General features: G+C 39.5%; 1 protein-coding gene across 8 annotated transcripts in view; it reads left to right on the forward strand.

Moving 5' to 3' along the window:
* Arhgap6 (Rho GTPase activating protein 6) overlaps positions 1 to 12,147 on the forward strand; it is a 434,648-nt gene that overhangs the window by 380,975 nt on the left and 41,526 nt on the right. For all 8 annotated transcript variants that reach the window (XM_070040889.1, XM_070040893.1, XM_070040892.1 and 5 more), the window contains 3 exons: positions 775 to 830; positions 4,017 to 4,167; positions 5,098 to 5,246. In XM_070040889.1, coding sequence (XP_069896990.1) covers positions 775 to 830; positions 4,017 to 4,167; positions 5,098 to 5,246 — 356 coding nt within the window. The remainder of the gene's footprint in view (positions 1 to 774; positions 831 to 4,016; positions 4,168 to 5,097; positions 5,247 to 12,147) is intronic.

Here is a 12,147-nt window from a genome sequence, read left to right on the forward strand (position 1 = left end):
AAGCATAGGCTGCACGCTTTCCCTCATTTGTAATAATTAGAATGTGCCTATAAATCTACAAGTAAACCCAATGGACAATAAAAGACTGGAGTCCTTAAAAATAGATACAGTGCAACATCACACTAAGACCAAGGAACCAATGTGCATATATCTAAACTAGTAATAGCCATCTTCTCGCCACAGTTCTCTCAAAATATTCTGGAAATTCAGGATAGCACTTTTAAGATGAGGATTAACTTTTCTAACTAAAAAGACCCTGGAAATCCAAATTTTTAAATATTAATATTGGGCCCAATACTTGTATCTCACACCTATAATTCTAGCTACTCAGGAGGCTAGGATCTGAGGATCTCCGTTCAAAGGCAGTCTAAGCAGATAAATACAATAGAATCTTATCTCCAATTAACCAGCAAAAAAATGAATATATATGGATGTATGGCCCAGTGGTAGAGTGCCAGCCATGAGTGAAAAAGCCAAGCAAGAATGTGAGGCCCAGAGTTGTAGCCCCAGTACTAGCAACCATTAAAAAGTATTAATGCTTAATATGGCAAGATCATATGATAAACACAACATCCCTTTTCAATATAAAAGCAATGCTTCTGGTTTTAAAGGGATAAATACAAATATGATGAGATAGAGAATCATTACAACTTACACTGTTAAGTTGCTATTGTCTTTCATGCCCCAGTTTATATTGGCATTCTGTTTTATTTTGATTAACTCCAGAGTCTCAAGCCAACAGTCACGATTACTGCTTTTGTTTGCTTATTTTAGGTCTCCAAACAGTCGGGATATTCCGAGTTGGAAGCTCAAAAAAGAGAGTGAGACAAGTAAGTGAAAAATACAAATTATATTGTTTATTTCACCTAAATTTTCATTGAATTATCCTGGGCAGAGTTTGTTTATGAAGATTCCCATTCTAATATCTTTTCTACACCTTACAATTGATTATAGTATACCTGAGCCCCAGGAGGTAAAACACAAACTCAGGAGCTCAGAAAAGTTGATAAAGAATTCGGATCAGATAATTGGGAAAAAAATGGAAGTGTTCATATTGTGTTCAGCCAAAAGAAAGCTAGTTTACAAACATTTTACTGAAACTATAAAAGCGGAAGATTGTGAGAATGCTTACTGCAGGCATAACAGTAAACAGAAAATAATCGTATGGCACCAATTTTCACTGAAATGTCAGATAAGCTGCCATTAACATTAGTATCATATATAATGCTGTTTTTGCCATTACTTTCACACAAAAATAATTCTTAAGATTTCAGGGAACTACTGATTCCCAATTTATTTTACCTAAAACTATACTTACTCTTTGGTATCCTTCGGTCCTGTGTAAGTAACATTCATACAAAAGAACATAGATAATGGACTGGCAAAAGTAGATTCTTCTTATCAGTCATGTGTCTGTGTGTTTCTGATGGCTTCATAAAAAAATCATGTATTAGTGAATGAAAATTAAGATACTGTTTTCCCACTGTTGGTTTCAGCAGAAGGAAATAAGGAACTCAACAACTCAGAAATGAAGCCCAAGTAAAAATATCTTGTAGCTGATAAGGTTGAAAGTATGGTATTTGCTCATATTGGTAAATAATTGCAATAGTGTTCCTCACGTATCTTGTCTTGTCAAGATAAAAAAGGACTTTCAAATGAAGAATGGTTTCTGGTTAGTTGATTGGATTTTCTTTGTGATAGACAAAGTACTGAACAATATGTAATGTTTCATAGCAGCACTTGCAAGAAGGAATACTTGATTTTTTCCTAAGCCTCACCTGTACAGAATTACAGAACATTTCACAAATATCATCTTATTGATTCTACAATCCCCAGTTATCAGAGTAGTGTCTTTGAGCCCTTCTTCAAGGCTAGAAAGATTAAAACATTTAATTCAAGTCTATACATGAAATTGGTAAGGAAACTCACTGAAAGCTGTTGAACAGTAGGGGACGGGAAAGAGAGCCATATTTGCATGTGTGAAATACCATAGCCAATATCCCTTATATAATTGATAAGCACTAACAAAAAGGAGTGACAGGAAAGTAAAACAGTTTCTGGTGGGGATAGATACTAAGGGGTAGAAGAAGAGCAAATAGGGTGAATGAAGGTGAATACAGTCAAAGTAATATACATATATATATATATATATATATATATATATATAAGAAAATAGAACATTGAAATTATTTTAAGAATGAAGAGTGGAAGAGAGGAAAGGTGGAGGTGAATTTCATCTAGGTACATTGTATGCATGTGTGGAAATGTCACAATGATGGCTCCTTACAGAGGTAGTATATACTAATAAGGTGTAACCCCCAAATCACAGAATTTAATAATTTACTCCTACTTCATAATCCAAGTTAATTTCACAGCCCATTCTTTCTGTTTGTGTGTGCTCAGAAAAGAAGCATGGTATGTACGAATGCTGACAGTTGAGGAGGGCAGATGGAATCCCTTTCCATTCTGGCTGCCTGACACATGCTGGTGGCAACTTGGCTGGAATCAGTGAATGATTCCAGACAGTAATGGGTATTCTAGTCACATGGACAGACGGTGAGGGCCAGAAATTATTTGCCAGTTATATCTGGATCCACCCAAAGGAAAATCTTTGTATGGAAATGTATTTAGGGATTACCCAATAAAATATAATTAGTGGTTATTTGGAACTAGATTCCAAGAAATATGCTCCAACTCAATCGCTATTTTATTTTATTGTGTCACTTCTCAGTATCCTTCTTATCATCTTGTCTCTATACTAGTTGGAGAAATGGAAGAGGGGAAGCAATTTTCCTCTTTGTATATTTACCACTGGACTTTCATAGGGTCTGGGAGCCAGGAAAATTTCAGTACATTTTTGTTAAATATATAGATGAGGGAATGATTAAACAAATGGCACGTATTGCACAGTGTCGATTTGTGGACCTGCCTAGTGATTTCTATTAACAGAGAACAATACATAAAAGAAATTGAGTAATCAGAAGTGAAATTAATGAGTGTAGAGTCATTACCCCCTTCTTAACACTATTTTCCTCTTTCTCTAAGTACTCATAGACTTAAGATCATGATTAAGTCTGGGAATCCTTCTGGTGATTACTCATTAAGCTACTGTAACAAGCTGAAGACAGTTTTTCTTTACATACTATTATCCTTTTAACCTTAAACGCAAATACCCTATTAGGGGTTTTACTTTTATAATTTGCAGACTAATCCCCTGGCTTTCTTGTTGGCCTTGATACACAAATTTCTACTATGACAGGAATGGAGACACACAGAGCTGCTGTTGTAACAAGTTAATTAATTCCTCCCACATTTGCCATTAAATTCTCTTCTACTTCTTAGACCTGCTCTTGTTATTGAGCTCCTTTGCTCCCATCATTAACAGCAAATCCTCAGATATCTAAATGTAATAACACGTGTGTGTGTGTGTGTGTGTGTGTGTGTGTGTGTGTGTGTGTGTGTGTGTGTGTGTGTGTGTGTGTGTGTGTGTGTGTGTGTGTGTGTGTGTGTGTGTGTGTGTGTGTGTGTGTGTGTGTGTGTGTGTGTGTGTGTGTGTAAGTTGGGTGGATGCCAGTAGCTCACATACCTAGAATCCTAACTACTCTGGAAGCTAAGATCTGGAGTACTAAGATTTATAGCCAGTCCAGGCTGAAAATCCTGAAATACTCCATATTCCAAATAGTCAGCCAAAAAAGCTGAGCTGGAAGTATTGGTCAAGGGGTAGAAAACCAGTTGAACAAGCAAACCTAGCAATAGCAAAGCTCTAAGTTCAAACCCTAGTATCACCAAATATATGTGTATGTATATATAGCTGAGTTGTGTAGACTTCAGGTAAAGGTGAGATACTGTTCACTTCTTTTTCTTGGGAGTCTGTGCAGCCTTACTACCAGATGCTGTGCCTTGCAATATTTTTTAGTAAGCGCGGGACACTGACACTATTGATTAGCTATGTTTTTCTTTTGTCAGAATAGCCTTATGAGCTTTATGTGTCTACCATGTGAACCATTGTTTTCCAGTTGCGTGAGGAATTTGACCGTGGGATTGATGTGTCCCTGGAAGAGGAGCACAGTGTCCACGATGTGGCAGCTTTGTTGAAGGAGTTTCTAAGGGACATGCCAGACCCCCTTCTCACCAGGGAGCTGTACACAGCATTCATCAACATTCTCTGTATGTATTCGCAAGAAAGTATCCCCTGGAATACCCAGATGTCCAGCTTACTCAATCAAAGCCAATGCCTTCTGCATGTGTTTTCTAATTATTTTTGTCTTTCTTTATTGGTCTCTAATGAATGGGCTGTTTGGTAGATTTTTCTAAGATTTACCTGGAAGAGAATTACCAAGAAGAAAGTGGCAATAAAATGAATGGCAATAGCTAAGAAAAAATTGGGATGGGTTCGTATGATCCCGGGACAATAGAAAGTTATTAATTGATGCTTCGAAGTACCAGGGAAAATTCCCATTGAGGTCTGTGCCTACAAAATGAGTTGGTATTCCTGGTATGAAGACAGAGGAAGCCAAGGATCCCAGAGAGAAAAGGGGGCAGGGCAACATTTCAGAGTAAGCAAGATGTCATAAGCCAGTGCCTTTCAACACACTTCTCTAGATACTTCTTTCCTCCAATGCTGCAATTCAACTGGAGTCACAGTAGAGAAAGAAGACAGTATCTTTGCCATGTGTTCTGGGTATTACCAATAAAATGTCTGTTCCTTGTGTATCCATTAACAGAAAAAGGCCTCAAACCTGTTACAACCTTAAATTTCAATTACATTCACCAATGTTTAGCCATTGTGATGAAATATTTGCCAACAATGGGCTGAAATCCCATTAAATCGGTGTGAATAATACCAGAGAAAGGAGGGAGAAGAAACTAAGGAAATGGGGTTACCTTTCCCCGTATTTCTCTAGAAGGGACATTGGCCCAGGTTTGGCTATTCTTAATATCTTCCATAAAACCTTGCAGCTAAATTGCTAAAGCAGTGGGAGAATCAGTGAAGACGGTATACAGACAGTTCTTAGAGACTTAGAGACCTTTCGTGCATTCATGAATGGTGCGAGCTCTCTTGTTCTTACTCAGAGCACCTCTTTCTGTCTTTCCTAGTGTTGGAGCCAGAGGAACAGCTGGGAACCTTACAGCTCCTCATCTACCTTCTACCTCCCTGCAACTGTGACACCCTCCATCGCCTCCTCCAGTTCCTCTCCATCGTGGCCAGGCATGCCGATGACAATGTCAGCAAGGACGGCCAAGAGGTATGTATAACCCTGTTACGGCTATCGACAGCAACACTCGTCCTGTCTTCCTTTATGGCCAAACAATCCAGTTGGAGAAAAGTAGTGCCTCTCCACCACTTATTTGTGCCTATGGAAGAGACTAATACAGACACTTCTGGAGGGACAAGATAGCTCCAAATAGCACAAAGGTTTACCTCCTTATATGTTTTGAGGGTGCTGCAAAAGAAGGCTGCTGTTTTCCATGATGATGCTCCCCTGGAAACCTTGAATTTCCATTTGTGACAGGCTAATGAGCTCCAGTGGTGCTAGGAATTAATGATGTCAAAGTGGAGTAGAAAGGATAGAAGGTGGTTAATGTCCTTGTCACAAGTTCAATCTGCTTCTTTAACCTGGAACCCAAATATGATAACCCTTTCGTACTCTTAGTTTCTCTGTGGAACTCTCCTCTTCACTAGTAGCAGGAAGTCTAATATCTCCTTTTAGAGTTCAGGCGAGTTCAGGATCTGAATGTGCTGATCTTGTCATTGCATTTCAATGTCAGGTGGTGGCGACAACTAGAGGAAGGTTTGGCACAGTCCCACAGACCCTATAGCCATGTCCTAGTTGAACCTGGACACTCCCAGTCTGAGGACTTGGGAGAGGGATCTTTTTGCCTCCGCATGTTTTAGGGCTTCACCCATGGACAAAAGAGATCCTGACCCCTATTTTGGGTTCTCTAACCAGCACACTATTTAAAGGGTCACCTTCATAGGAGACCCTTTTCTCAATGTAGTCTCCCTGACATTGGATTCCCCAGGATATTTCAGATGCTTTGATATGCTAACATGCACTGCAAATCAACAAGAAGAGACCAGAGTCATTGCAAACTCACGTAACCACAGATATGTTTATTTAACTCCTTACTAAGCAAAGCTCAGCTGTATTATGGATTCCATTCTGAGCTTGGCAAATGCACTTTCCCAAAGGATATAGTCATATATAATTTTTTCACTCTAATCCAGAAAGCCATTTCTGCATTTCTTTTTCTTTCTCCTCCTCCTCCCTGCGAGTGTGAGAAGGGAACTTCTCTGAGGTAGCCATTTATCTCTAAAGGAGTTATAATTAGTGAAACCCCTGCTGGCTTCAGGTTACATAAATGGCTTTGACACCTTATTTCAGCATGCACAGCTCTTCCATGAGTATGCTATAATTCTCATAATTGTTACATACTTCTATTACCTGTCTGGGTATCAACCCTCACAGACTGCATCTGCCTGGTAGCTGAGGAAGGCAGACCCTATGTTGGAAGATGCACCAATTGCCCCTCTCTGACATTTCCTAACTACTATGTGCAAAGAGACAGGCAGCTTTCCAGTTATTAAGAAGATCCTAAGGAAAGCAAAAAATTCAATCAGAATTTCTACAGGATAGCCTTTTTAGAATCCTTTTTAGACATTCTGTCAGTCCAAAGCTGAACAAGACTCCATTTCCTATGGCAAAAAAAGAAGGCAATATTCATGGGCCGGTCTAAGTGAATGTTAGCATGCTAGAATATTAACTACTGTTTATGCTACTCCTACTACTCTTATTACTGGCTTTGTGTTACAGTAGCTAATCCAAAAGGCAAGAGAAATGGCATTGCCTCCATGTTTCAGAGACAGAAACTGAGGTACAGGAAACTGAAACCTACAGGAAGCTTTCTTAGGGTCATACAAGTGGGCCCAGTTGTGCATTTCATGGCTCTGGAAGAAATGCCATATACTATATTCACCAAAGATTTGCACAGTTACTAGGACAATGTTTCAGCAGATGATAAAGTTCTTGAGGAAGAACCTCTTTGTTCCAATTCACAAAAAGTCACATTGCTTAGTGGTCAGATTGGTCCCTTGACTAGCAAATGCCCAGCTATGCTGTAAACCCAATCTATTTTAACTTACTAAGAAAATAAATATAGGATTTAGAAAAAATAAAATAAAACTTAGAAGTCTAGCTTCTGCCCAAATGATATTTAAAGCCAAATAATTCGTAGGTATAGGGCTGCTTTGCCTATGGTAGATTGTTGAGAAGCACCATTGGTCTCTACCTACTAGATATCAGTAGTAATACCCACACGGTTGAGCTGTGACAACCAAAATGCATCTCCAAACATTGCCAAGTCCTTTGCATCAAAGGTAGGCAAAATCACCGCTGGTGGGGAACATCTGATAGTTCTTTTATTTATTGGTCATGTGTTCTTGCACAAATCTGTTAATCTTCTCAAAGCTGTTCTTCCCCACTGGAATTCAGGGAATGAAACTTCAAGTAAAAGCTACATATAATGTAGTAGTACACCTATAGATACTCAGAGACTGATGAAGGGGGACCACTTAAGCCCCATTCAAGACATAGGAAGACTGTCTTTAAAGGAAAAACAAAATATCTTCATCTAGCACTGCACTGTGTTTGAGTGGCCTACTTTACTATAAGGAAAATGAAAACATCCTGGTAACAAAAATTTATGTACAAGGAAGCAAGGATTTACAAGCGTTTCCAGATACTCTTGACCTAAACCTTGCAGCAAAATCATGGACTAACAATGTTTAAGGCAACAGAAGAAATCCAAGGATAGCACTGATTATTTGAAAAGTTTAGAAGTGACAGAAAAGTAAACAGCCCATGAAGACATCTGGAACCCAAGGAAAAACTGCAGGGCAGAGTAGTAGTGTGTTGGACAACAGGAAATTGGGCCCTGTTTATGGAGTACTGAATACCTCTTTATGAGTAGGTGGTTGATTCTTTTCATATGTAAATCTTTAGAAAGATTTGGTAACAAGTAATAGAATCCATACTGGTTAGAAATAGTGAGTTAGAAAGCTTCTGTTATCAATGCCAGTACCAAAAAAAAACCCCATGAATTCCCTTTACAAATGTTTCTTTGTAAGAATGGCCTTAGTATGTAAATCATATATGCTCTGAGCACTTGTCCCATGTTATTCTAAACCAATGTTTGTGGTTCGGGCATTTTCCAGTGGATTTTCTGGGTATGCTATGGCATCTAGGAGGCAGAGGAGCAGAGGACCGAAAGCAAACATAGAAGTAGGTGAGATTTTGTAATCGCTGCAGAAATTGAGAGAAGGCGGCATAAAAAATGGACTACAAGATTCAAAAGCGTTCCATAGAGGAGATACAAAAAGATGAGCCGTAGAAGGATGACATAGAGAAAGCTAAACTCCTCTGGAGTAAGTTAAGGGACAGAAACAAAGAGAGGTTCTTTGCTTAGTATTTCTTTGTTGGCTTGACATGAGCAGGTAAGGATCACACAATAGACAGATTAGACTAGGGTGAAAAATAAAACTGTAAAATATGGTAAAAAAAAAAAAAAAAGCATTTTCAAAGTTTACTCTCACCTATTTCTTCGTCATTTGTGGATTCTAGCATAGATGACAATTAACCCAGATAATCAAAGTCAAGACTGATGAGGGCCTGATAGCACATTCCTGCAAGACCTTTACTTTATGAATGAGAGAAAGAGGAAGGAACTCCGAGTGGGGACCAGGGAAGGCTGAGCCTCCTCACATGAAAATGAGAATGACATTTCCTCTCTAAAAGATGCTTAAAACTCAATGCGATTAGCTAATGGGATTGTAAAGATGTCTAAAAAAAAGGACAGTTGGAGCTATTTGGGTGGAAAAAGTGAGATTGTATTGAGTTGTGGGGGTTTTATTGTTATCTTGTGTTTTGTTTTATTCCATTTTATTTAGTTTGCTATTTCTTTTGCAACATGGGGAAAAGAGCATTTCCCAAATGCGAGAAACATTTCATTTCTTCTAGAAAGAATATAGTAGCAAAATTGAAACCTCCTGAGCAATGATTTTGTTCAGAGTCCCATAAGCCCCTGGCATTTCATGGAAAATGTGGTATGAGTACACACTTATTTGGCATCACATTCTCAAAAGGTCTGGGTCGGAGGCAAAAAGAATCAGGGTAGAGCTGATCTTTGTAGAGGTATGTGCCTCTAGGAAATGCGAAGTTGGCTATGGGATTTTGGCAGGATTAGTGCCTCCTTTGCCTCCATCTCCTCCAGCCCTGCTTTAGTACTTCATTTTTCCATCCCCCTTGCCAAGCAAGAGTGAACAGGAGTGGGGCACCTGGGTGGGTGCTTTCTGGAGCACTCTGCTTGCTGTCCTACCTCCTGGCTTTAAGCTCTGGACTTCACTGCACCAACCCCATGTCTATAATAAGGATGACAGCAGCTGCTTCTTCATAAGCTTACAGTGAGAAAGCGTTGGGAATAATCTGTGGAAAGCTCCTAGTCTGCTGTCTGTAGACTTTTAATAAATATGAGCTATTTATATGAGGCTTAGACATGATCTAGGATGCTTAGTGAAGATAAAAGTTTTCTTTGAACTGTCTGGCTAGTGAAATCATGCAATAATGACCTAGCCTTAAGTGCACATATTACCTAGACATACTGTATATGGACAATTAGATGCTGAAACATGGGGAGCTAAGGTGGAAGGTGTCTGGAAGCATGTCTCCAGTTTGAAAACAATAAAACTAAACAACACAAAAGCAGTAACAAAACATAGCAGCTCGGTCTGCAGCTGGAATCGATGTGAAGTCATAGAGACAGTTGGAGCTGCATTTCCAAAATAGGAACCAGAGAAGTGAAGAGCAGAAGCAGCACTCTGGACTCTCCACTCTTCCTGGACTAAACATTCTTTAAAGAGAAAACAAAAAAGTCTATTGGTCAATACTTTTTAAAAAGGAGAAAAGCCCTAATGTTACTTTAAAGGGAGGGGTAGAAGCAATGCTGATGCAAATTCTTAAAAAAAAAAAAAAAAAAAAAAAGGAGTTGAAAATGATACTTAATTTTATCCTTAACCATGCATTTCCAGGAAGAGAACTAAAAAATAAAATGAAAACTTGCCAAGTTTCAGAAAAATGAAATCAAACCCAGGAAAGATCACTGAAGGGCCTGTAAAACAGGACCCTTTGATTTTTCAAATACCTAGTGTTTACTACATGAAATAGTTTCCCCGGCAGCAAAGCATTTACCTGAAAACACTTTCTACAAAGTGAAGCAAGCCAGGTGGCATGCAGGGGCTGCAGGATCGGACAGGCAACAGTTCAGGGTATGTCTGGGTGAGGGTGGGACTCAGGGAACCCTCTTTGGCTCCCATTAGGACTCCTAACTTCTATGCCCGGTTCCTACATGCTTCTTAAAGGCTGGGTTGATCATCACAGAGGAAAGAAATCTTATTCGTGAAAGCTCTAGAGTCTCAGCTAATATTGACAAGAGAAATAAAAATTCACACAGACCAGGCTGGGAAGGTGGCTCAGTGGTAGAGTGCTTGCCCTGCATTCATGAAGCCCTGGGTTCGATTCCTCAGTTCCACACACACACAGAGAAAAAGTCAGAAGTGGCACTGTGGCTCAAGTGGTAGAGTGCTAGCCTTGAGCAAAAGAGGCTCAGGGACAGTGCCCAGACCCTGAGTTCAAGCCCCAAGTCTGGCAAAAAAAAAAAAAAAGAAATCAAACAGATCAATAGTTCTCAATCAGGGTAAATTAGAACTCAGAGAGAGAGACAGAGAGAGAGAGAGACACACACACACAGAGAGAGAGAGAGAGAGAGAGAGAGAGAGAGAGAGAGAGAGAGAGAGAGAGAGAGAGAGAGAGAGAGAGAGAGCACCATATTTGCAGTTGTCCCAGCTGGAGATGGAGGGATGCTGCTAGCATTTTGAGGGCTGAGGCCATTCAAAATCCTACCATACACAGGGCACTCCCCCAAGAAAAGAAGGATCTGACTCCAAATGTCACTAGTGTCAATGTAGAGAAACTGGTCTAGCAAAACTTACCCAGGCTCTCCCTCCTTTGTGAAAAAGAGGCGAATAAGAAAAAAGAATCTCTGGGCTTTTAGGAGTGTTCATATTCCTTATTATAATAATTGAACTTATAGAAATTACTCCTAAGACAGTGCTCAACAAAACTCACAAAATGTGGTCTGGAGGATATTTTCTACCAGTTACTATAATGACACCACACTAAAGCACACAGTGAGGCCAGGTGCTGGTGGCTCGCACCTGTCATCCTAGCCACTCAGAAGGCTGAGATCTAAGAATTGCAGTTCAAAGTCAGCCTACACAGGAAAGTCTGTGAGATTCTTATCTCCAAACTACCAAAAAAGGTGGAAATAGAGCTGTGACACAAGTAGTTGAGGACTAGCCTTGGGCAAAAAAGCTCAGGGACAGTGCCCAAGCCCTGAGTTCAAGCCCCAGGATGAGTGCACACGGAAAAAAGAAACACAACGTTTATATGTTGGTTGTGGGCTGTGATTTAAACAAAACATGATCTATTCATACAATGGGATACTAGGAGCCAATAAAGATTGAAGAGAGAAGTCTGGGATCCTGTGGCTCACACCTGTAATCCTAATTACTCGAGAGGCTGAGATCTGAGGATCACACTTCGAAGCCAGACCACGAAGAAAAGTCTGTGAGACTCTTACCTCCAATTAATCATTAGAAAACCAGAAGTGGCACTGTGGCTCAAAGTAATAGAGCACTAGCCTTGAGTGAAAAAGCTCAGAGACTGTGCCTATACCCTGAATTCAAGCCCCACAACCAATAACAACAAAAAAAGATTGAAAAGAGATCACTTTTTGGAAAGTGGGAGATTAATGTAACACATATTTGGACTGCTCAGAATGAAGGCTCCTTATACACAAATATTGCTAATAAAAATGTGAGAGAGAAAAATGACATCAAAAAGATTTTTTAAAAAAGAACTAAAAGGGGGAGGAGAGAGCAGGAGAGATAGACTATAATGGAGGGTATTACTATATGTGCATATGGAATTGTTGCAATGAAACTCCCTCATATTTTTAATGTATGCTCCTTCAAAAATAAAACCAAATGTAAAAAATGCAGCTACTAAGCAAGTTATACAATAAGAATGCCAT

This window comes from Dipodomys merriami, unplaced genomic scaffold (assembly GCF_024711535.1).
Source record: "Dipodomys merriami isolate MVZ:Mamm:240054 unplaced genomic scaffold, mDipMer1.0.p SCAF_3, whole genome shotgun sequence".
NCBI classification, from domain to species: Eukaryota; Metazoa; Chordata; class Mammalia; order Rodentia; family Heteromyidae; genus Dipodomys; species Dipodomys merriami.